The sequence below is a fragment of the Nicotiana tabacum genome, chromosome 19 (assembly GCF_000715075.1).
Source record: "Nicotiana tabacum cultivar K326 chromosome 19, ASM71507v2, whole genome shotgun sequence".
NCBI lineage: Eukaryota > Viridiplantae > Streptophyta > Magnoliopsida > Solanales > Solanaceae > Nicotiana > Nicotiana tabacum.
Window position 1 is genome coordinate 39,923,729 of NC_134098.1, and position 26,821 is coordinate 39,950,549.

General features: G+C 38.1%; 2 protein-coding genes across 2 annotated transcripts; one reads left to right on the forward strand and one right to left on the reverse strand.

Annotated features, from left to right (window-relative positions):
- Positions 1–11,955: 11,955 nt before the first annotated feature.
- Positions 11,956–13,912, forward strand: LOC107813997 (uncharacterized protein At5g48480). Its single transcript, XM_016639318.2, has 2 exons — positions 11,956–12,336; positions 13,468–13,912. The coding sequence occupies exons 1-2, from the start codon at positions 12,053–12,055 to the stop codon at positions 13,670–13,672; spliced, it is 489 nt and encodes a 162-aa protein (XP_016494804.1). The 5' UTR covers positions 11,956–12,052; the 3' UTR covers positions 13,673–13,912.
- Positions 13,913–23,424: 9,512 nt separating this feature from the next.
- On the reverse strand, positions 23,425–23,976 carry LOC142173439 (uncharacterized). The gene has a single exon (XM_075239029.1). The coding sequence runs from the start codon at positions 23,974–23,976 to the stop codon at positions 23,425–23,427; it is 552 nt and encodes a 183-aa protein (XP_075095130.1).
- Positions 23,977–26,821: the final 2,845 nt, after the last annotated feature.

The window sequence follows — 26,821 nt, forward strand, 5'->3', positions numbered from 1 at the left end:
GGTATAATTTGCACTTAGATTTAACTATATACAAATAATGCATACTAGATTTAACTATATACAATCTGCGGGAGAACTGAACATCATATGAACTACTTTGGGTTGGAGATGAAAAGAAAGATACTTTACTGATTCAATGGGTGCATAGTTTCTACGTAAAAAGCAATGAATTGGCTTTAACAGCTATTCCTAGGCAGTCCAGCTAGATTGTTAGAAAAATAATTGAAGCTAGAAAATGGTTTCCAAATATGGATCCTAGATTAGAATTGCAAAAGGACTGTACAAATGGGAGCTTTTCCATTAAGAAAGCTAATTATCTGGCCCTTCTCCCACTGTATCAAAAAGTAAGCTTTGTCCTTGAACCTTGTCTATTACCAAGGCATCAGTTTATCTATGGATAGCTGTTCACAAAAGGCTTGCTACAGTAGATAGATTACAAAAATGGGGAATACAGGTGCCAAGCGCATGTGTGTTATGTGATTCTGGGCTGGAGGAAACTTCAGCACACTGCACACCTCTTCTACTCTTGTGCCAACTCTTAAGTGCATGTGGAAGTCCCTATTAACGTGGATGGGGAAAAGAGGCAAGTGGGCAACTGGGAAAACAAAGTCAACTGGATGGCCGAGCGAATAAAAAATAGCAAAGCTAGAGCTGGACTTCTAAGCTTCTTATTTGCAGCGGTTTCAAAGTCACAAAAGAGAGATAAGTCATAGAGCTGGAGAGATTGTCCTACAGCTACACACCAGAGGACAACACAATCGACACTGGAGAAAGCTGTTAAATAATTTGAATAGTTTCCTTATCTTGATGTAATACGCCAAAATATATAGTCTTCTTCAAATATAGATAGCTAAGGAATAGTCTTGGAGAACTAGTTAGAGAGTCAAAAAGAACTAATTGATGTACATAATAATACTAGATGAATAATAAAAAATCAGTCCGACCAAAAATAATGCATACTATCTATAAATGAAATTCAATTTTGAAATCAAGCTTGTGTGCTTATACATAGTGTTCGTAAAAAAGTAGTAAAATAAATGAACTTACAAGTTTAAAATTATTTGAACAACCTTTGGGGAAAAAATTCCTTGTGCAAAAGAAAAATGTGTTTAAATATATGTAGTTATTTTTTCTGAAAAAAACACTGCTAGAATTAGCTGAATTTTGAACAATCTTTTCCCTACAGCCGAACTGAAAGTACAAGAGGGGAGGGGTGAATTGTACGCCTATTAAAAACTAATCGACTATGGTATAGGCTTAGTCGACTGATACGGAGACAGACTGCACAAAACTGTTAGTCCTTTCGATTTAAATAAGTGTAAATCACAACAAATATTAAAGGCACAGAATATAATATGAGAGTGATAAAGTAAATGACACCAGTAATTTTTATACTGGTTCGGAACCAATGTGGTATCTTAATCCAGTCCTCTTGGGTTGCAAGAGTGTTATCTTTTAGAGCTCTTTGTAAATTGGGTTGAGTACAACTTTTGTGGTTTCTAGCATTCACCACCAACGTTTACAAGAGTTGGTTTTCACTCGCTCACCAACAACGACACTTTGGTTTTCGCTCGCTCACCAAAGAAACGAATAATGACACAACCTTTCAGTATTTTTCCCTTTCTCTCTATATTTTATGACACTTGTAAACTTAAGAATATATTGCTTGACTAAAGTATAGAAAGAGTAGGAAAGTTATTTGTGAAGCTGGTGCTGAGAAGTGTCTTCAGATCCTCTTTAAATAGTTGTTCCTCTTGCTTGGAATTATTCTGATCGTTGCTCCATATTTGGTATAAATCTTCCTTGATTTGGTTCCTTGATTTGTCGCATAATTGAAGTGGCTTGTTCTTTTTTGTTGTTGTACTCATTGCTATTTTAATTTATGCAAGACCCAAGAGATTTGAAATTGCTACATAACAATAGCTATTCGGTGAGAGAGTTTAGCTACTTGTGGAAAGCATGTAATGAATAGTACTGATTGTCCATCCTAAGGATTTTGGCTTGATCTTATTTGAATTTGGTTGTGTTCATGTGCATGTGCTTCTTGATCATCTTGCTTGATTGTCTCCAAAATTTGTCTTAAACACTTCCTTATATTATGGCATCCAGATGTATAGCAAAAATCTTTCAAGATCATATTCCTCCTTAATAGCAGTACCAAGCCTATATTAATACTTTTCCTTTTTGAGTGTAGTACCAATCTTCTTTCCACTTCAAACTTCTTCCTTTTTAGCAATACCATTTTTCTGTCCAGTCTTCCTCTCATAACGTAGTAGATCTTCAATATAGAAAATATTTTCTCCTTTGTTCTTGAAATATAATTTCTTACCATAATATTATAGAAAGAACATTTCTTTCTTCCATACGTAGTAGATCTTGTCCAAAACTTTAGGGAGCATTCTTCCATAATGTTCCTAGTAAATTTTTCCAGAACTTTAGTAAAACATTCAACATTTGAAACTTTGAACTTCAAATGTTATTCCTTCCATTAAACTTGCAGATCAATTCTTTAGAAATAATCTTTATTAACATATTTGATTGGAGTGACACCAATATTTGATTGGAGTGACACCAACTATATTTTCTTTTCCATATCTTCTCCCGTAATTCCATCTCACAATATCTTCCTTTTTATATCTGTTTGGATCTTCATCAAATCCTTCTTCGTCAAATAAACATGTATCAAAATAAATTTATCACAAGTAAATGTTCTTTTATTAAAGCTAATATTAGTTTGTTATCATCAATAGTCATTGTGTAAATGATATTCAAGGATGATAGCACAAGTTCATGTGAAGAGGCCCAATTACAAGTGGAGAGCCCAAGCACCTAAGGGTTTTTTTAGTCATTATGTAGACCTTAGTATAAATAAAAAAATATTAGGTCATCTTTCATTTCTTAGACTATATTGAATATTGTTACGTATTTTATGAGCTTGAAGGTAGACTTGTGGTTGCCTTTGAACTAGTCCTAGAATTTGCAAGATGTTTGTCTTCCTCTTGAGGATCCTATTAGTATATGTGCTTTTATTGATGGTATTAGGGGTAATTAGGATTTAATTCTAATTATTGCCAATATATCATCAATAGTTGTGTCTTGCTTTTCCCTTTTTATCTGCTTTCTAAGTTTCAATTTTTCTTCTTGCAATTTGATTGTTATCATTTGGTATCATAACTTTAGGTAATTGGGTATTCTAATATATAATATTTCACTAATTTTGAACCATCAGTAAAAAGAAGAGATATTCCATTTGTTTTCACTGTTCTCGTTCTTGAATGCTCGGAATATTTTGAACACCCATTTGATGAAAGGATTTTTAAAGTTTGTAAACTTGATTGTCTAGTTGTTGTTTCACAGATTTGGAAGTAAGTTTGGGTGAAGGATTCAAACTCTCTGTTTGGGATGAACAAAAATTGAAAAAAAAAATTATTAAAGTTCTTCACTTGGATATTTAGGTAACATTTTGAGAGTTGTGAAATCTGAAATTCATTGTAGCTGCTGGGAAAACTTCATGGCTATTGATTTGGTGATTTTGTTGACTTAAAGTGAAACAAACTTGAAAGTTCACTCCGATAAATCATTGAGTTGGAGATTGAAGAAGAAGAAAAAAAGAGAATCAAGAATGGAAAATCAAAAGCTTTGTTCTTTTACATGCTTAAATTTGAACTTGAATAGGTTATGAGATGTGGAACAGAGCGGCAATTGTTGGACCTATTTCAATTATTTGAAAGCTATCGTGCACCAGATTGGGAGCCTTGAAACCTGCTGAAAATTGCAGCAACTTTGCAATTACATTTTAAGTGTTCTAGCTTCATTTCTTTGTTCATTCTTGGCTAGATTAGATTAATAGTAGTTTATATTAAGTAATATCCCGTCTTTTGTATTCTTCACTTGTTTCATGAATTTTTTCTTTATTTACCTTGTGATTTTTCTTGGCTCAAGTCCAAATTTGCTAAAATTATCCATTTTTGTTTAAACATCAACTCCACTCTATCCCGAAGACGGAAGGGACTTGTTGTAAAGACTAGGACAATAGTTTAGAGGCAACTTTGAGTTTTACCTTTTGATTAGAAAAATACTAGAGCGAGTGAGATTAAAAGAGAGAATTAAAAGTCAACTTTCAAGAGTAAAACACGAGCAATTGAAGACATAAAACTTGAGTGTATACACTAAGGGAGTGACTTGGTGAGGACTTTTATCACTAACTTGTTTGTTTATTCTGTAGGAAAGTTCAATATGGGTGAGGGATCTTCCAACAACATGGAATTTATTTTCGAGGCCATGATGAAGAGATTTGATATGATTGATGGAAGGTTCACAAACATGGATAATAGGATGCAAGTTCAAGAGGAAAAAGTGAACTCCTTAGTGAGTGGAACTCTCCCACATCAATAAGGTGTTGGAACTAGTGCTTCTCCATCAACTCCTTCTACTCCTTTGGACCCTAATCTGATGCAACAAGGGATCCATGCTCGAGCTGCTTATGCACAAAGAGGGGTTCCATTCCATGAAAATCAACCACAAAGGCAACAAATGAGGGTACCGGGCCGGTTGTCTTGCCAGTTATATGAAACACTCTTATGGGATCGGGTCGTTCGCCTCGGCAGAATTGTGCATAATATTTCGATAGGGAGTCAATGCATAATTGAGTATCCTGACTCAGATTTTTTGACGTTTACTCTTTTCAGGACACCGTACATAACGGGAACTTAGTACACCGGGCTGCCCTTTACTCCTGATATTGGTCATTTATATTCCATTCGATGTAGTATTCGGTATTTGAGGATTTCGTATTGACTCTTCTGTTGAGGATTGTACTGTACGCATATATCTGTTTTAATTGCTTTTATTTGCTATGCTTCATACTTGTCTAAATTTATTGTACTTTGATTATTGGACCACTAATAAGTGTCGATATAGACTCCTCACCGCTACTTCTTCAAGTTTAGGCTAGATACTTACTGGGTACGCATTGATTACGTACTCATACTATAACTCTGCACTAATTGTGCAGGTATTATGACAAGTATAATTGATTGTCATACAGGCGCGTATGTGGAGCTGCTAAGGAGACTTTGTGGTGAGCTGCTCTATGTTACGATTTGCAGTACACGGAACCCTCTCCCTATCCATTACTATATTTTGTCTATTTTATGTTCTAGATAGTTATTGTATATCGTAGAACACGCATTGTGTATAGATTTGCCGATGCTTGAATCGTACTATAAAAATCGCGTGGTTGGTGATTGTTGATGATTAGCTTTTGATGCATGGTATGGAAGATGTATGTGAGTACTTCTCATGAGGTACTTGTGTATGAGTGGTATATCAGTCATTTGAGCGGGAGAGTTGGAGACTAGATATAGAGATTCGTGTATTATTATGGTTTAGAGACTGGACGTTCTCAGAGGCAGACTATTTCTTAGTTACAGACTATAAAGGTATGTTAAGGGTTGGACAGTTTGATTGTACATGTTATGGATAGGGTACTGTAGACTTTTGGAAGGTTATTTATTATTTTAGGATGATCAAAATTGATTTTTGGAGGGCCATCGGTGAACCTAATAAGAATGTGTATTCTACATCGGACATGGTTTACTTCCTCTTGCGTAGCAATTACTATGGGTGTGTCATTGGGCAGAATGGATGTTATTCATGTTCTAATTTATTTCATGTGTGTCTTTTTTATGCTACGATGGGTTGCGAGATTACTTTACTATTCATACGCATGATGTGATTCTGTTTAGGCCTTGCGGCGAAATTTGAGCGAGATGGCTCTTAGGGTGTGGAGTTGTTTATAGCACCTTAGTCGCGTTTTTTCTGTCTGCGGTATATTCTGAACCGACTAATGACATTCTCCCTCCAACATACTTTATCCAAAATCGATTGTACTAATTCTAGTTCAAATAACCTCATTTCACCCAATACAAGCTGCTCGACCGACAAGCCACAATAAATTCCACCTAGAGCTGCATACGATACAATCCGTACCCAACATGCAACAACTCGAATATAACCAAAGATAGGAGGAGAACCAAATAAGAGAACTACCCAACAAGATCTGCAGCTACAACCGCCAAGGCATAATGCTATGCTGCCATCCCAAATGGGAGAAGAAAAATACATGAAATAAGCTCAAAGAATTATATCCTAACATAACTCTGATACATCAAGGAGCCCGATCCAGACATACCGATCTGCATGGAATATCCTTCGAGCCACAATGCTCACAATCAACAAACACATGTGTATCAATAAAAAATACTCAAAGTACATGACCATAACTATGGGTAAATATCGGACGAGAGAACTTCACGACTTGTTGATTGGGTGAGAACTCGTCTAGGCTCTGAAACATCTAATCTCACGAACTGATTGGCAAGGCCTGAACATATAATGCAAGCAGTCTCTCACCAACAGGAATATATGCAAGGCTAACGATACTCACCACCTTTCTACTCAAGGCATCAACTACTATATTGGCCTTCCCGGAATGATACAAAATTATAATATCATAGTTTTTTAACAACTCCAACCATCTCTGCTGCCTCAAGTTTAGATTCTTTTGCTTGAACAAGTGCTGTAGACTCTGATAATTTTTAAACACCTCACAAGAAACGTCGTAGAGATAATGCCTCTAAATCTTCAATGCATAGATAATGACTGCCAACTTTAAATCATGAATGTGGTAGTTCTTCTCATGGGGCTTCAACTGGTATCTTTGTGTGTGGAATCTTCTCATCTACGAAACGTATCCAACCTTTGACCATACTCCCTTGTATCTTTTCTTTCGAACCTGGGAATAAGGGAGTCTACTTTATATTTTTGAAATTTTGGTACTATACCTAAGGTACATCGGTCCATGTCTTTGGTGGAGATTCTTGAAGTCTATTTTTTAGTATCCTTGTGGCTTTCGAACTCTTTTTGTTCAAGTTCCTTATAAAGGCCTCCCATTATTTGGTACAATATGGAGTAACATCATTCCTTCTGAAACCGATCTATAAAGTTCCGAAGAAATTCCATGCTTTCTTGTTGGATTTTAAAAATGTCCTTCTTGCATTTCACCACCTTTTATGCTTCGGAGTGCACTTTGATAAATGCATACATAACTTCGACAAATAAACTAATTGAATTTTTAGGTAAATAGGCGTACCATATTAAAGCTCCTTTGGTTAGGATCTCTCTAAACTTTTTGAATAGCACATATTCGATTAACCATTTCGTGAGATCATTCCCCTTGATTCCGGTTGTGTATGCCTTGACAAGGTTACGCATATCCGAAGTTCCGTCATACTCGGGAACATCCAAGATCTTAATGTTTTTTGGAATTGGCAGCAGGGCAGCACTTACCTTCCATAGCTATTGAGAATACTCATTCATATCAATTCCCTTAATAATTGGTGGAACTCCTATAATTTTCAATCCGCCTGTTCTCTTCTTTGACCGGTTGTTGCAAGGTTAGAATTAAATTTTATAATAAGGAGTTTTCGATTATACCTGAGCCTCCAGCTTCAGTGTCATATGGAAGTCCCCATGTCCCCATATTCCTCAATTTGGAGTTGGGGGTTTCTGTGTCGAGATGTGCTCTCATTGGTATAGTTGGTGTTGCGGCTGTTGCACCACCCGTTAAAACCCTTAACGCCTCTTTGATTTGAGCATTCAACTGCTATTGTTGAGTCATAAAACTTTTCATTGTTTCCTCTAACCCAATTCATTCACCGCCCATGCTAGCATATCTTGATGGGGAATTTTCCCTTGAACATGATGGTGAAGTTTTGAGAGTTTGATCATTTGGGATTCATATACCTTCGGTTTGATCAATTAGCTGAGTTGTTGGGTCCACTAGCTGGTTATTGACTCCAAATATGGTATATTTTAAATAAATAATCAACGAGAAAGAATAACAAAAAATTTGGAAGAATTGATGAAACTTTAAATCAAGTGCTCAATTGTTAGGGTCTCATAATAGGCTCCAAGCTATCTAACCTAAAAATCGATTTTAGGACAACAATTAAATTTGTATTATTAGGCCTCTAGCAATCAGAATAATATAAAGTACTTGAATGAAATAATAAATGATAAAGGTAATTAGAACGAAATTAAGGAGCATAAGAGAGAAATTCTTATTGAATAGAATGTTGTGCCACGCCCTGACTCCGGGAGCGCGTCCGACGCTCAACCGAGATACCCCGACCGAGCAAGCTTGCTAGATGCCTTCTACATAACCTTACCCATTAACAATATAAGAATCAATAAAAGTGATAGATATGAGAAAAATCAAGTATTCCTTATTCTTTTTCCATTACTCAAAGGATATTCATTTATGATTCCTAAAATATTACAAGTCTATAGATGTAATGAAAAATATGTTTGCCAAATATCAACATTTCTAGTTTAATTTCTAACATCGAATACCACTTACAATCTGTTTACGGAGCCTCTAAGTACAACAGAAGTGAAGAATGGAAGTCCCGGCGACAAGGCCCCGGCTATACCTCAAAGCACAAAATACAACGTCAAATGACATAAAGCCCGGAATAAAGTAGGGCTCACCAAAACATGCTGAATAGAGAGTTACTGCTAATGAGGACCAAAGGTGTCCGCTGATGAACCACCTGCATCCATAGAAGACGCAGCGCCCCCGGCAAAAGTAACGTTAGTACATGTAGAATAGTACTAATATGTAAAGATAAATGTTCTCTTTCAAAATAGAACGCCAATAACAGAAGGGGAAGCACCATGGAGCAACAAATAACAATCAATGATATTCAAATATCAATTTACAACACAACAATTTTCAACATACGAAAAATTATTATATATTTTTGATTGGGAGATCAGTAGCACCGATATACCACAGTATTTTTAGCACGGAATCCGATCACGCCCGATTGTCTAGGCCATCTCCCCACGAATAATGTGGTTTGACATGTGGCGCGAAAGAAAGGTGTTACCAAGAGTAGTACTACCATGTGCGCAACCTGGCGTCCGATCTTCACCCATCGGCTAGGCCGCCTTCCCACATGTGCCGTGTGGGTTGACTTTCCAATTCACAACTAATATCAACCTCATCCCAATTAAGGGGAATAACTACAATCACATCAATACTTCAATCTCATCCCAAACAAGGGGAATAATCTCAATCCACCCCTACACCGGCACGAGTAGTTTCGGGCATGGGCTTTATGACCCACCCTTCCTCGGTTTGCTAATGATACTCCCAAAAATATTTTTGGTTTGTACACAAGGGAAACAAAAGCACAGATATATTTTATATTCACCTCGTTACCTTTCACACTATATATAGCCTCGTTAGTACCTTCAACCATTCACAACATCATTATAATTTCATTGGCTCTCTTGGCCATATTTATGATTCCTCATCCCGGGGTACGATGGCCGTATCCTATATTCCACACTTTCATTTCTTTACTTTCAAGGATCATCGACATAAACATCAACATATAGAATATTCCGAAAATCACAATTATAAGTTCATTAGTAATGAAGACTTTAAACACAATGTATTCCTTTCCAAGAAATGGAGTAAAATGGTTGGCAATCGAAGCACAAGTTAAAATCATAAATGAGTAACACATTATTTATTCTTGAAATACTTTTCCCCCAAAAGGGCAATACATAATTTCAACTCATGAAGTTATAAGAGCTTAAAACACATTGACAGTACTTACAAAGCATAACATTAGTTAATACAATCACATTTGGGCATAACTTGGGTACATAAGCCTATAGAAAAAATCCATTTTCGAAGTTGAATCAAGGCCTATTTCATAACCTTTCTCACATCATTTCATTTCCTCGCCATCATTGGCCACAATTATAACTTTTATTCTTGGCACGTTAGCCACACTTTATATCTCCAACCCACTTCTTTTACTTTTAAGCATCCTTATAGATTATCAACAACAAGGCTTTTCTACTCAACACTTTAAATACACATTTGAGCAACTAATCAAATAAAGGGTCTTAGGCACATGTGATTTCTTACACAATTCGACATGCTAGTTTTCATTAGAATCACGTTTCAAATCATAACATATTAACACACATCCCATGTTTAATCACCTTCTCAAATAGTAACTCAACAAAGAAGAACGTTTGGAATACAAGTTAAATGCATATATCTTTTGACACAAGGCTTATTCGGAATAATCAATTTATAATGAGCAACACGGGACTTACAAGGTCATTGTGGGGTTCAATTCTAAAAGAGGAGTTTAGCCAACATACCTTGTTTGAGCTTTCCTTAAGTTACTACAACGTCCTAACACTTCTAGCAATAATAATCTATAGGAAGATAGCGAAAATCGGATAATAATTAGAAGGATTCACATGGTGTAACTCTCTTAGGAATTTGGTCAAACACCTAGTATGCAAAATAGACTACAAGGCTCTATAATGGTAATCCCTTCCTCCCTCAACCAATTTCAACAAGAAACTAACCAAAATGGTTCATTAATCCCACATACTACAATCTATTGTCATATGCATGGCCTATTTCCAACCCCCACAATATACTAGAACTCATAACCTCTTGCATGAAAGCTTAGGAGTAAGACTTACCCGGATAAATGATAATCTAGTGATTGATTTCCTTGATTCTTGAAGGTTGGTGCAAGATTGGATGATTAAAGTGTTAGGTTTCCTCCTTCTCTCTCTAAAATGCTCTTACCTATCTCTAAAATCATCAGGTAATCACTCAAAATAAGCCTCAAAGGCTATTTATCAAAATGAGGTCGAGTTATTAAAATAGGAAAATGGACCCTCTGAACTCAGGTCTGCGGTCGCAGAATGGACCGCATAACAGATATGCGGTCCGCAGAATGGACCGCGAAAGTGATGCCCAAAAACGGAAATGGCAGGTCTGCGACCGATCTGCGGTCCGCAGACCTATTCTGCTGTCGCATAATGCGCCACAGAACTTTTCTCTGGACATTTTTGTGCTGGGTCTGCGATGGGTTATGCTGTTCGCAAAATGATTATGTGACCGTATAATGGTCCAAAAATTTGCCCAGACTTCTGCTTCAGTCTGCGGCAGTTCTGCGACCGCAGAATGGACCGCAGAAACTCCCTGCACTTCAAATCACTTGAACCCCTTTCCGGTTACTCTCGTTCTGAATTCAAATGGATAATTCTGGTCGTGGTTCTTCAACTCTTCCGGCTTTAGCTTCCGTGCTTTCAGGTACCATTCCCGCTACGTGTCATTGCACAGACGAGCCCCGTGTCGTTTACCAATACAAGCGAAAGAGAGCTGGATTTTTGTAAAAATTTCACGTGCAGACATACATGTGTGTGTGGTATTTGGTAGTATTAATAAACTCTTCATATGCGGGGTTACTATCGAAAATCAACTACAAAGTATGGAGGTACACAGAAATTATTTATCATATAAATAGCCCCTAAATAAATACTGTAATTTTATGCACAACCATTTGGCTTGTGAAAGAAATATGGCCAGAGTGCAACAGGGACGCAGCGAAGTGTCCAACCAGCCTTTTAGCAAAGGCATTTTCTACTCGAGCAGAACAGGGACATATATGGTATTTGGAAAGAAGTTGAGTTTCTAAAAAGTCGCAAATTATTTTCTGCCGAGGAAAATTGCATGCACGCTGATTTTTGCAAACCGACGACCCAGTAACGTTGCTGACACGTGATATATCCTTTTCTGTACCCCGAATCACCAAAAGGCTTAAAAGCAAATTAAGCGATGGCCGTTGCGTAAAAGGACAAAAAGAAATCACTACATTCATTTAAGAGTTTCTTCTCATTTAATCCTTTTCACCCAACCAATTTCAAAAACGGGCAATGGCAAATGTGTTAATATATTTGAAAACCAAGGTGAAACTTGTTGAAGGAAATTATTTTAATTCCCACTTTACCCTTGTAAAGCGCACAAACGATTCTTCGCTTCCTATATATGCCCCACCATACCTGCACAATTATCCACTTCTCCTTTCCATTTAGTATTTCCTCTCTCTTCTTTCGACTGTTCTTCTTCTTAACTTTCTCTCTCTTAGGGTTTTCTGTTTCAATGGCGGAAGAGGTTCAGAATGGAGGTGCCGAGAACGGAGCAGCAAAGGATGTGACTGTCACCTTCACGGCGATGAAGCCTCAGCTGATTGTGGAGGCACCTAAGGCTGGAGATGCCGTACAGTTCTACAAGGCTGCGTTTGGTGCTGAGGAAGTGAACCGTGTGAATCATCCAAAAAGGAAGGCCGAGCAGGAGCTTCCTCTCATCCTCTCTGCTGAACTCAAACTCGGTTCCACTACTTTCCTTGTTTCCGATTCCGACCTCACTGATGACTCTTCTGCTCCGTACGTTTTTTCGACTTTTACTTTTCTCTTTGCATGTTAATGGCTTGCTTTTCTTTTTTTATTTTATGTCTAGATCTACGCTATACGATGCGATACATTGATTTTTATTTTTATTTTTGTGTTTTTATGATCTACATTTTTTGTGATGTTGCTATATATGTTATGCTTCCGTCATTTGTTGTTTGAAAAGTTTTACGTTCAACGAAATATGTTGTCACTGTAGAGATTTTCTCTATTATTTCACTTTTATGTCCGGTATTTTGTAAAGTACCTCTACTTTGTTTGCTGCTTTATTTAAGCTTTTTATGTTATCTGGTTTTTTAAGCTAAATATTTGTCAACTGTGTGTATTATAAAAAGCATTACGTGTTATTAATTTCTTATTTTTTTTAAAATTAAATTTGTATATAAAAAGCTGGGTAATATTATTAATGTAAATTTAAAATTTAATTAAAATCTTTTAAAAATTTAGGGTATATTTTTAATTTACAAAATTGAAAATCTCTTTTTTCTTTTTAAATAGTAATACTGCCGTACAAGTATACGATGAATCAGATAATATCATTTTCCTTCTTTTTGTTCTATCCGGAGACTTGTCTCCTTATTTTGGTCTTTTCTCAATGATCGTCTTCCCCGTGTACTTTTCTTCTCTATCTGAAGTTGTTCCTGTTCTAGTTTAAGTCGAATTTTGTTTTATCACGCTCTAGAGTCTTTAGCTTATGGATTTTCCGTGGCAGGGCCTATTGACGCAAAGTTTTTTGTCCGATCATTACTTGATAATTTTCTGCTTTTCGATTTAGGTTATTGAGTTTTCGAGATCTGTATATGACTTGGCCATTCCATCCTGTGTATGCCCATGCTTTTCAATTTCAGTAACTTACGCCGTCTGTATTTAAGAAAAATTGGATTCAAAATTCAAAGTCAAAATCATTCTAAAAGTACTTCTAATATTTTGAAATCTCATCATATAACCCCATTCAATATGCAGTTTTCTTATGGAGTTTGATCTTTTAAAGTTGAAGTTAAGTGCATTTGTATATATAGCTCCCACTCAGAAATGGGAAAATATCATTTATTTTGCCGTTTACCGATTTCTTGTGCTAGTTATGATAGTTTCGTTATTTTTGGGCAGTGTCAAGACTGCAAGTGGATGCGTTTTTTGCTTGGAGACAGAGGATGTGGAAGGTGCTGTGGCCAAGGCCGTGACTGCCGGTGCTGTCTCTGAGGGTGAAATAGCCGAGGGTGATGGGGCTTGTTGCGGTGGACGCGTCGGCAAGCTGAAGGACCCCTACGGCAACCTCTGGCTCATCTGCTCTCCCAGCAAGAAGTGCGAGTGATATGAATATCAGTAGTTCAGTACTTTTTGTTAAGGGCAGCTTGTTGGGGAATCCGGTTCTTTTGGTATTTAGGGGGTAGAAAAAACTTTTATGTCGCTGTTAAGCGTGGATGGATTAGGTTAATTAGGCAGGTTTAGTTTAACAGAATCTGTTGCTTTTGAACGGTGAAAATGTTGGACACCATTAAACTCTGACACAGCTGTCTTCTATTGGCATATAATTACAAGTACGTTTTCTGAATATTGACCTCATCTAGTCTGCTTTTTATCTTATGATAATCAGTCCTTTTAAAATACTGGGTTATCATCAAAACCATATATTTCGCCTTGAAAAACTGATTAAGCAAAGAGGTATTATTATCGACTGTCAGCCACTCTAGTTGGTCTCTAGTTGGTGGGGCAACGCGAATCAGATGCTGTTGTAGCGATTTTATTGCTCGTTCCTCGTTCGAAGTTAAATGTCGTTCTTTTAAAACGTTATCTTTTCATCTTTGATTATAATAATTAATATTAAGAACTGTGTGAGAGACTTTAACGAATGAAATGTTTCCTTGGTCGTGGCAGCAAGGCATGGGTCAGTGGTTAATTACAGGTGGCTGTTGGTGACTAGGTGACCATACCGCTCTACTATGGCAGGTATTGCATGCGGACACGCGTCCTAAAAGAGTACGAATAAAAGACCTTTTAAAATACTGTATAAAGGCGAAGTTACCCTTTTGGCGATTGCGAGTATTTCGAGTCATAATCTTTCACTGGTAAATTTTTAATCCGGAGAAAGATTTATTGTTAGCTTTATTTATCCTTCTATTATATAAATATAATATAGTCAAAATGTCAAATACTACTGTGCCCAAGTTTTTCGCAATTGATAATTCGTCTTTTTAATACATTACTGTATAATACTTGGCCTTGCATGCGACACGCGTCCTAGGAATAGGGCAGAGTTACCCTTTCGGCGTTAGAGATCTGTATTTCCCATCATAATCTTTTCCACTGTTGAATTTGTTATCCGGAGAAAAGAAGTGTTATCCGCCAAAAGCTACTTACCCAAGTTTTTGCATTTCATAATCCATCTTTTAATTGCGATGGCACAACTTAACGTGAATGGCACTGGATTATTAAAGCTGAGGAGTGGGGAGAGGACATCTGTTTTACGGTTGTGATGCCAAAATAGTCCAATCTGATAGAAAGATTCAACGTTCTATTTCTATGATAGGAACTGTGGGTCCACCAAACTGTATAGAGAATCAGGCAGTTCCCACGGAAACACACATAAAAATATAAGTAAATGACACATCAGAGTTTTATGTCGAAAACTCCCAACTCACGAGATTAAAAACTATGACATACACTTGTAGGATTTCAACTTCACTTACCGAGCAAGATCAGATTACAACCTATTGTAACCTAGGAATTAAAACCTTAATCCTTCCCTCACTTGTAACAACTCTATTATAAGCCTCTTTGTAATAACTCTATTACAAAGTTCACAACTCAGACTAATTCTAGCCAAGATACAAACACAAGGTTTATGATTTTACAATTTATTTCCTACACAATACTTCTAGCTAAGCTAAGCAGGAATTACAATTAAATCACACTAACAAAGGTACAATACAACTAGGGACATGTGATGATACAATGCTGGAAACTGGTCCTTCGTTATGTTGTTCTTTGTTCTTGAAGCCCGGAGATCACTTGCAAGTCCACGACACACTTGGGAGAAAGCTTGATGAATTCTGGAATGTGCAAGTATTTTGTTTTTCCTTTGCTTCATGTTAATCTTACACAAGTGACATCACTTGAATGATGCAAGCATATTTGGTACAAGGGCATTCCCCATAAAGTGACTGCTGCATTGTTTGCACTGTTGTGTGTGTGTGTAGAGGAACAATTGCAACCACTTTACAACAGTGGAGAGCTGACTGGTACAGTCAGCAAGGGAACTGATGTATATCTGTTCTCTCTGTTGTCTCTTAGACTGAGTGTTGGAACATGTCTCAGACTTGAGACTTATTGATCTTGAGCACGTTGAGGATGTGGGATGAGTTCCATATCTAGTTCTTATCATTAAGTTTGTTAGATCATCAAAACATAACAGGACACATAACCTATCAATTTCCCCCTTTTTGATCACAAACTTGTAATTGAAGTTCCCCCTAAGAACCAGAGTACCATAAATATTTCATGTATTCCCCCTGAACCTGCTCCCCCTCAATTAATTTGGAAATAAACAGGGAACATAATTGGAAGTACAATTTGTTACATAACCATCCACAAAATAAAATAGTACAAAAAGTACCAGCCACCAAACACATCAAAACAAAAGACCAAAACAGAGGACAAATAACTTGAACTGGACACTAGGAAGGGAACAATTTTTAAGGAGCACTGGAAGGGGGAGGCAGAGATGAAGAGGCAAGGGTTCTAAGGAGAATATCCATTCGAGCATTTGCTGACACTTGCTCATTAAGCAACCTATTTCCTGAGTTCAGCATTTTCCTTGGTCAGACGGGCAACCTCTGCGCCTTGTGTACTACTGGAACCGGGTGCCTTCTGTGCCTGACTAAGTTGTCCCTCAAGAATGATATTCCGTGCCTTCAACTTCCTTATCTCTTCATTAGCAATGTTTTGAGCTTCAATCAGTTGAGAGATAGTGGAATTGCTGCCAACCCCTCCTTTCTTATCGATGCACTCACACTCTTCTAAGGTGGTCTTGGAGAAAGTCTGCTTGCGAGTACCCATTGTAGCCTTTCCCAAAGGGACTTTGAAGAACTCAAATACCTTAGTAAGTAAAAACACGTAAGGCAACCCATGATTACCATCCTTAAATCTGCCACTCTCTTCATGTGCTCAATCATAATGCCAGGCAGATATATAGTGGAGTAGGCATCCAGTGCTTCCATGAGGAACATGTCTTCTCGTGACGTAATGGAACGCCTTTCTGCACGAGGGAGCAAAACCTTGTTCACCATCTCGAACAACAATTGGTACACTGGAAGGAGGGCCTTCTTGTGTACCCGTTCCCCCTGCTGTACTGCATCATCCTTCAAAATGACATTTCTGAAGTTTGAAGAGCAAGTTCCCTCAATGGATGATATTCCGCCAGTAGGCACTCCCAGAATTGTTCCCAGCACAATCTCATCCATCACAAAATCAACACCATTCACCTTCAGGCATATGTTGTCATCTTCTACAGTGAACATATCAGTATAGAAACTGCACACCTCTACCTCAAACACCTTAAGGTTCTCAGTAGTGAAAAAATATGTCCACTGTTGAAATTCACAAATATCAACAGTTGGCGCATCCCTGTTATGTCAAGAATATCAGGGGCAAATGTTCTGCCCCACAACACCTTCCAGTTTCTCACAGATTTTCTCTTCCTTCATCCTTGGCCACACCCACCTTTGCCTTCTTGGAGGAACCTGGTTCCTCATTGGCACCAGCCTTCCGTTTCACAGTTTTCTCACACTTTTCCCTTTCTTTGCAGATTTCTCAGACACCTTCTTACCAGACTCCTCAGCCACCTTTTCACCAGACTTTTCCACTTCAACATTGCTAAACTCCATCATTCTCACATATGACTCTTTCCTAGATTTTGGAACTGTATGTTTCTTAGAGGACTTATGAATTAAGGAACTAGGTTCCTCATTCACCTCGTCATTAACATCAATAACAAGTGCTGGAGGTACTACCTCTTCATTCACTATCTTTCCACCCTTCACCAACCTCCTCTTCTTCTTTTCTTCTTTGTTTTTCTTAAGAACCGATTATTTGAAGCCTAGTAGTAGGTCTTTTAGGAGTGGGCTTTTTGAGACTTGCCCTACCACTCCTAGCATCAATAAAACTAGCAACAGAGATATTGTCATAATCTTCCTCACTATCCTCATTCTCTTCCTCAGAAAGAGATCTCATCTCAGGAACAACAATGGTTAATGGCTCAACATCGAAATGAGGTGAGGGAGCAGGATCGATACTGACCTGGGGTTCTTTTGAAGAACAAGGGGTTTCATCCCAAGTAGGAGCATAGGGCTCCTCTTGGGCTGAGGGATCAGGTCCCTCATGTGGTTCCCCCGTAATACTTTCAGGTGCCAGATTTTCAACATGCACCAGTTCCCTATCCTTTACTTGTAAACTATCATCTTCTCCCTTGAGACCCAATGGTTTCAGAAGTACCTTCATAACCACCAACTAATCTCCCATCAACAACTATTAACAACATATTCTCTATGGCCTCTTGTTCATGCAACCCCAAAGTAAATTCAGAAGGCACCAGAAGAATATTACCTGTAGGACTAGCAACATTTAAGTCAAGGTTTGGGGGTAATCGACATTGATTCTTCACCACTACGAACCACACTCTGTTGTGCCTTAGAGTTTTCTTCTACTTGCAGATTAGAGACTTCCTGATTTTCTTCTCCCTCTACTGTTTCTCCCTCAGTCATTTTTTCCGGCGAGGAAAAAAGAGAGGTTACAACCACAAACCTCTTTGGGTTCGGAGTTTTGTGACTCCGATGAGAATCAGAACTCGATTGGGCTGGAGAAGAAGCAGAGGGTGGTTGAGAATCTTGTGTGGGGCTTAGACTTGGTGGCATAGGGACTTGGGCTCTATCGCCTGTGCTTCGTGAGATGAAGACACATTGGGGACGATACCAGGAGCATTTGGGTCTTCTAGATTCTCAGACATGGTGGGGATTTGTAGTAAGAAATTAAAGAAAATGAGTATTTGGTTGTTGAGAGAAAAAGGGAGATTTTGGCCTTTGATGTGAACAATGATGATATAGACAACGCCTGGGTTTATTTAAAGAGGGCGAGGGACCAGTTAGGAATGGGTATTAATTTTCTGGGTAGTCGGGTCGATTAGGAATCGTTACGACGCTTGGATTCTAAAGAAGGGGAAAACCCGGTTACAATGAAAAACTGACATTTTAATGATGTGGCACTTTCTCAGCCGTTAAAAAGTTATGTATGAGAGTACAAAGGAACTACTAACCTGTGTCAAGGGAACCAGGTTCCCTGACAAGTTTTGTAAATGTGAGCCTCATCCTTTTACCAAAATACAATACCATTAGCTTCTTGGTTGCTCTGTAATTGCCATGCGTGTCTACCTATAACGATATAGAAATGAGTTAGAACTTGCCAGAAAATACTTTTTAGCTATTTTACCTATTCATTTCTTTCATAGCCAATCATTGAGGGACCAGGTGCTCAACTTGACTTTATCAACCCAAGAGCGAGTCGATTCTTTTCAAAGTGCTCTCTACTCAATGCTTTGGTGAATATATATGCAATTTTGGTCTTCTATGCTGCAAAACTTCATGCACATAGTCTTTGAGAAAATAATGTCGCACATCAATGTTCTTCGTTCTCTTGTGCTAGAATGGATTCTTTGCCATGTTGAGAGTACTGGTGTTATCACATAGTAATGGCACACAATCAGAAAATACACCAAAGTCCTCCAACTGCTGCTTGATCCACAGCAATTGAGCACAGCAAGAGGCAACTGCCACATATTTAGCTTCTACAGTTGAAAGAGCCACTGAGTTTTGTTTCCTCGTACCCCATGAAATTAGACATGATCCTAGAAAATGTGCCATGCCAGGGTGCTTTTTCTATCCACGAGATAGCCAGCATAATCAACGTCAGCATACCCAATCAAGTCAAAATTATCACCTGAAGGGTAGTAGAGAACCAGGTCCTGTGTTCCTTTGAGATATCTTAGAATTTTCTTGGCAGCCTTCAAATGAGATACCTTTGGATTGGATTGAAACTTAGCACATAATCCTACACTGAATACGATATCTGGTCTACTTTTTGTGAGATACCGGAGTTACCCAATGATACCTCGGTACATGGTTTCGTTCACAGGAGAACCATGTTCATCCATGTCCAGACGAGTGGCAGTGGCAATAGGAATATCAATTATTTTTGAATTTTCCATCTCAAATCTCTTTAGAAGCTCTTTGATATACTTTTGCTGACTTATCATTGTCCCCTTAGGAGTTTGCTTAACTTGCAGACCCAAGAACAAATTCAATTCCCCCATCATACTCATTTCAAACTCGCTACCCATGAGCTTCGCAAACTCTTCACACAGTGAAACATTTGTTGCACTAAAGATGATGTTGTCAACATATACCTGCACAATGATCAGGTTCTTCCCTCGTTTCTTCAGAAATAGGGTGTTGTCAATTTTTCCTCTTGTAAAGCCACTTTCTAGGAGGAATTTGGACAACCTTTCATACAAAGCACGAGAAGCCTGTTTCAGCCCATATAAAGCTTTGTCAAGTTTAAATACATGCTCAAGATACTCATGACATTCAAAGCTAGGTGGTTGCTTGACAAAGACTTCTTCTTTTAAATATCTATTCAGAAATACACTTTTAACATCCAATTGGAACAATTTGAATTCCATGTGAGATGCAAAGGCAATGAGGATTTTGATGGCTTCCATTTGAGCAACTAGAGAAAAAGTTTCATCATAGTCAATCCCTTTTTCTTGATTGGAGCCTTGAACTACTATGCTTGTCTTATTCCTTATTGTGTTTCCAAATTCATCAAGTTTGTTTCTGAATGCCCACCTGGTTCCTATAACAGTTCTGTCAGCAGGTCGAGGAACCAGGTGCCATACGTTGTTTCTCTCAAATTGATGATGTTCATCTTGCATAGTAGTAATCCAGTCAGCATCTTTCAATGCTTCCTTGATATTTTTATGCTCAATTTGAGAAAGAAAGACTCAGAAGGCAAGTGAGTTTCTTGACTTTGATCTAGTTTGAATCCCTGAGTTGAGAAGAGTGATCACATTTTGAAGAGGGTGTGAAATTTTGTGCTTCCAGTTAGATACTTGAATCTCATTGTGAGAGCATCCAAGTTCTTCTGAATGTGATCCATTGTTGACATGAGTCCCGTTTCTCAGCTCAACATCTGGGGTTCCTTTCACATCATCAACAACTCTATTCTCAACTTTAGTTATTATGATTGAGGGACCATGTTCCTCTGCATCTGTTGGAGACACAACTGCACCATTTTCCTTTGATTCCTTGACGTGACTCATCATATCGGCCTTTCCATTTTCCATATCAATGACTTCTCCAGGAACCATTGACTGCTCTCCGTCTTGATCGATCTTATCATGTGAATCTTTTCCACACAGGTGGTGTGATTTATCAAAGATCACATGCATTCTTTCCTCAACACATTGAGTTCTTTTGCTGTATACTTTGTAGGCTTTGCTTTGTGATGAATATCCCAGAAAATTCCTTCATCACTTTTGGCATCAAATTTTACAAGTGCTTCTTTGCCATTTTTGAGGACAAAGCATTTGCATCCAAATGTCCTTAAATATGTTAGCTTGGGTTTCCTCCCGTTCAACAGCTCATACGGGGTTTTGTTCAGGAGGGACATGATCATGCACCTGTTCACCAAGTAGCAAGCAGTGTTAACTGCTTCTGCCTAGAAGGTTTTTTCAACACCACTATCAATCAACATTGTCCTTGCTATGTCTTCAAGAGTTCTATTTTTCCTCTCTACAATACCATTTTGTTGAGGTGTTCTTGGAGCTGAAAAATTGTGGCTTATGCCATTTTCAGCACAAAATTCATCGAATTTTGCATTGTCAAACTCTATGCCGTGATCAGATTTTATACACACAATATTATGGCTCATCTTCACAAACGCAACAAACATTGGAAAAGTTTCATCCTTGTTTCTGAGGAACAAGGTCCAGGTGAATCTAGAATAGTCGTCCACTATAACAAAAAATGTACTTCTTTCCTCCTCTACTTGGCACCCTCATAGGTCTACACAGATCCATATGGAGAAGATCAAGTGGCCTTGAGGTGTTGACTTCTTTTTTGGGCTTGAAGGAGGACCTGACTTGCTTTCCTTTTACACATGCATCACACACCTTGTGATCTTTGAAGCTTGACTTAGGCAGGCCACGATCGAGGTCCTTCTTGACCAATTTGTTCAGCAAAGTAAAACTTGCATGACCCAATCTTCTGTTCCATAGTTCAGCATTATCATCAACAACACTAAGACATGTGAGATCCCATTTTGCAAGGACTCAAAATCAGCAACATAAATGTTTTTGTATCTTTTTGCCATCAGGACCACTTCACCAGTCACAAGGTTTGTGACTGTGCAGACTTTTGACACAAATTCCACTTTGTTTCATGTGTCGCAGATTTTGGATACGCTCAGTAGGCTATATTTCAAGCCGTTCACATAGTACACTTTTTCAATTGAGTGAGTGAGTGACTTCTCAATTCTTCCTACTCCCAGAATGTATCCCTTTTTGCCGTTGCCAAAGGACACACTCCCTCCTTGCAGGGCTTTGAGTGAAAGGAAATCATCGATGCTTCCAGTCATGTGCTTAGAACAACCACTATCCATGTACCATTTTTGGTTGCTTCCTTTCACTGCTCCCTGCACAAGAGAATCAAGGATTAGACTTAGGAACCAAAACAAGTTCGGGTCCCTTGTAGTGAGAAAAAGGGCGAATTAAACTTCTTTTAGGCCAGGCAGGCAATACACATTTTTTAACAGAGGGATCAGGTTCCTTAGCAGCAATTACCTTTTCAATAAAAACCTTGTTTTTCGTTTGGGACTAAATTCAAGCCTTATAGTTTTCTTTAAAGTGACCAGTATTGCCACAATGAGTGCAAAGCCAATTATCAGGGACAGTAACATACTTGCTATGTTCCCACTATTGCTTGTATACATTGCTGCAATTGTATTAGAGGACCGCCTCCATTTTAGAGATTTTTCTAGGTCATTTTTAACTCTGCCTAGATCTTCTTGAATCTGTCTGATTCTTTCAAGTTCAACACACAGACTAGGTTTCACAGATTTGAATTCATTTTCAAGATTAATGTGTGCCTCACTTGCAACTTCCTTACCCTTTTGGACAGTCCTAGAACTGTTTCCCCTTTTTAGTTCCTCTATTATTTCTTTTAGGTCCATGACGACTACCAACAAGTCATCTCTCTCATTTTCAAGGACTTCAACCTTTTTAATCAGAACAATCTTTTCTTTCATTAAAACCTCGATGGTTTCTTTTAGGTCAGCCACTACGATTACCAAATCATCTCTCTCATTTTCTACCTCTCCTAGCTCTATAGTTAAAGTATTTTTATCATTTATAAGATTGCGATAAGCATCAATTAAAATATTTGCCAAAGATATAATCTTTTTCTTAGAGTAAGACTTCAGATTTCTTTGAACATCTAGAAAGTTTACCTCATCATCATTATTGTCTTCATCATCATCAGATTTTTCCATCAGGGAAAAGATAGAATCATAATCAGTTGCTTCACTTTCAACTGACATCACAGAGGTATTACTTTGTGCATCATCTTCTCCAGATTCGCTGGAAGAATCTCTCTATGCAGCAAGAGCTTGTTTCATAACATTGGCAGCATTTTCTTTTCTCTTAAATCTTTTGTCTGGTACCGGGTTCCTCTTGGCTATTTTATCTGTGTTGTGCTTGTACTGGTCTTGCTCGAGGATGGGACAATCCTTGATGAAATGTCCTGGCTTCCCGCACTTATGACATAAGTCACACCCTCTTGGCTTGCTGGAGCTACCCCTCTTTGGAATGCCTCCATTTCTGCGAACCATCTTCTGAAATCTCTTTGTCAGGTAAGCCATATCAACATCCTCACAACTTGATTCATTGTTGTCTGTCTTGAGGACCAGGTTGTTTTCCCTTGTGGGCTCTCTTCTCTCATGATCCTTTTTCTTCTTCATTTAATAAGTTTTCAGATTACCAATGAGTTTATCAATGGTTAGCTTTTGTAGATCCTTTGCCTCCGTGATAGCATTTACTTTGCTTTCCCAGGAACCAGGTAATACGCTGAGTATTTTCCTGACAAGTTTGTTCCTTGGAATGATTTCTCCCAGATAATGGAGCTCATTGATGATCGAGGTGAAGCGAGTGTGCATGTCCTGAATGGACGCATCATCTTTCATCCTGAAGAGTTCATACTCAGTGGTTAGCATATCAATCTTCGACTGCTTGACTTGAGTTGTTCCTTCGTGTGCTGTTTGGAGAGCTTCCCAGATCTCCTTGGCAGATTGACAGGCAGAAATCCTGTTGTATTCGTCTAGTCCAATACCACAGACGAGGATTTGTTTTGCTCGAAAGTTCTTCTCTATAGCCTTGCGGTCAGCATCGTTGTACTCCTTCCTAGTCTTAGGAACATTCATTGCAGGTTCCCCAATGGTCTTCATAGGAACGAAAGGACCATCGCAAATAGCATCCCAGAGCTCTGAATCTTCAACCATGATAAAGTCATACATCCCTGTCTTCCACCATCCGTAGTATTGACCATTGAATCTTAGTGGTCTGTAGGTAGATTGACCTTCTTCAAAGTTTGGTGGAGCAACCATGAGGATCCTTTCTAGTTGTTAGCCTGATAGAAAGAACCTGCTCTGATACCAATTGATAGGAACTGAGGGTCCACCAAACTGCATAGAGAACCAGGTTCTCTATCAATTTTCACAGAAACACACACAAAGAAATAAGTAAATGACACAACAGAGTTTTACGTGGAAAACTCCCAGCTCACGGGATCAAAAACCACGACCTACACTTGTAGGATTTCAACTTCACTTACCAAGCAAGTTGAAATTACAACCTATTGTAACTTAGGAATTAAAACCTTAATCCCTTACCCACTTGTACTAACTCTATTACAAGCCTCTTTGTAATAACTCTATTACAAAGTTCACAACTCGACTAATTCTAGCCAAGATACAAACACAAGGTTTATGATTTTACAATTTATTTCTACACAATGCTTCTAGCTAAGATAAGTAGGAATTATAATTTAATCACATTAACAAAGGTACAACACAACTAGGGATATGTGATGATACAATGCTAGAAACTGGTCCTTCGTTATGTTGTTCTTTATTCTTGAAGCCTGGAGATCACTTGCAAGTCCACGACACACTTGATGAATTTTGGAATGTGCAAGTGTTTTGTTTTCCCTTTGATTTATGTTAATATTACACAAGTGACATTACTTGAATGATGCAAATATATTTGGTACAAGGGCATTTCCCATAAAGTGACTGCTGCACTATTTGCACTGTTGCATGTGTTCAGAGGAACAATTGCAATCACTTTACAACTGTGGAGAGCTGACTGGTACAGTCAGCAAGGGAACTGTTGTCCATCTGTTCCCTCTGTTATTTATTAGACTCTGAGTGTTTGAATATGTCTTAGACTTGAGACTTGTTGATCTTGAGCACGTTGAGGATGTGGAACAGGTTCTCTATCTGGTTCTTATCATTAAGTTTGTTAGATCATCAAAATATAATAGGACACATAACCTATCATTCTCAAAATCATTGTAAATTCTTTTAGGAATTTGAAACCATTATATACATACCAATTTGAGATGTTCGATGTCTCAGAAGTCAAAACTAGAATGAAGAATTATATTTGCAGTCAGCAGATAAACACGAACGCTATATATACAATGAAAGCATGTAGAGTTATACTGCCTTTATTAGTAGAGATGGACACATTAGAGAACATGAAATGTAATAATCAATCAAACTCTCGTCTTATTACCCAAAAGAAAAAGAAAAAGAAAAAGAAAGGAATAAGACAATTCGAAAGGAAGGTTGTAACGACCCGACATGTCATTTTGCTTTTTAGAACACCATTTCCCTAAATAAGACTCCTCGTACATGATTTTACTCTTTTATGACTTGCGAGAATGGTTAGTTCGAGATTTTGAAGGGTTCAGGCTGAAATCGGAATACTTGGTTTCTTAAGTTGTCCTTAAAAGGCTAAGTTTGACTTCGGTCAACGTTTTGAGTAAACGACCTCAAAATCAGGATTTGACGCTTTCAATAGGTTCGTATGATGATTTTGGACTTAGGCGTATGCTTGGGTCGGGTTTTGGATGATCCGGGAGCGTTTCAGCGCCTAATAGTGAAAGTTGGCATTTTTGGGTGAATTTCATAAGTTTGGGTTGAAGTAGATCTTTACATTATAAACATCCATTTGGGATTCCGAGCCTGGGAATAGCTCCGTATGGTGATTCTGGACAGGGGGCGTTTGGAAGTGGATTTGCAGGTCCGTAGGTCGTTTCGGGGTCATTTAGCGAAAAATGGAAATTTGAAGTTTTTGGAAAGTTTGACCAAGGGTGGACTTTTTGATATCAGGTATAGTTTTCGGTTATGGAAGTTGGAGTATGTATGTAATGTGATTTAAGACTTGCACGCAAAATTTGGCCTCATTCCGAGTTGATTTGATAGGAATCGGACGCGCGAAAGTATTTTTAGAAGTTTTTGAGTTCATGAGTTAATCCATGCGTTTTGGCGTCTGATTCATGGTTTTTGATGTAATTTCAGTCTTTTGATCGCTCGATCGAGTTTGTATGATGTTTTTAGACTTGTGTGTGTGTTTGGTGTGGAGCTACGAGGGTTCGGGTGAGTTTCGGACGTTCAGGAGGATGAGAAAAACTTCAGTTTTTCTGATGTTTCTTGGCAGGTGTTGTATGTCTCGAAAATGCGAGAATTTGTTCTCATTTGCGAATCTCGCATTTGCAAGGAAGTCTTAGCAATTGCGAAGAAGCCTGAGCTGGACAGTGTTCGCATTTGCGACACTTTGGTCGCATTTGCGACCTTGGGAGTGGGAGCCCAGGTTCACATTTGCGATGAGTTTGTCGCATTTGCGAACTAGGTGTCACAAATGTGACATCTACGACATGTAAAAAGCCTTATTAAATGCGTGACTTAGGCCACTTAGGCCATGGGTTTAGGTAAAAACATAGGTTTTTGATAAATATTAGATTTTACCACGAAATTTATTAAGGAATTTAGTAAAAATTATATATTTGAGTTCGTAAGGTTATGGGTAACAATTTTCTTCAAAACTTTTCGGAATTCGGGCACGTGGGCCCGGGGGTGAATTTTAGGAATCTTACATTTAGGGTTGGGTAATCACTTTAATAGTTGGAATATGAACTTTTGAACTTGTATTGATTAGTTTATATACCATTTGATTAGTTTTGGATTTTTCGGCACCAAATTGAGGGTTTGAGCATAATCTTGGACCGGAAAATAGGCTTTGAGGCGAGGTAAGTCTCTTTTCTAACCTTTAAGAGGGAATTAACCAAATAGATAA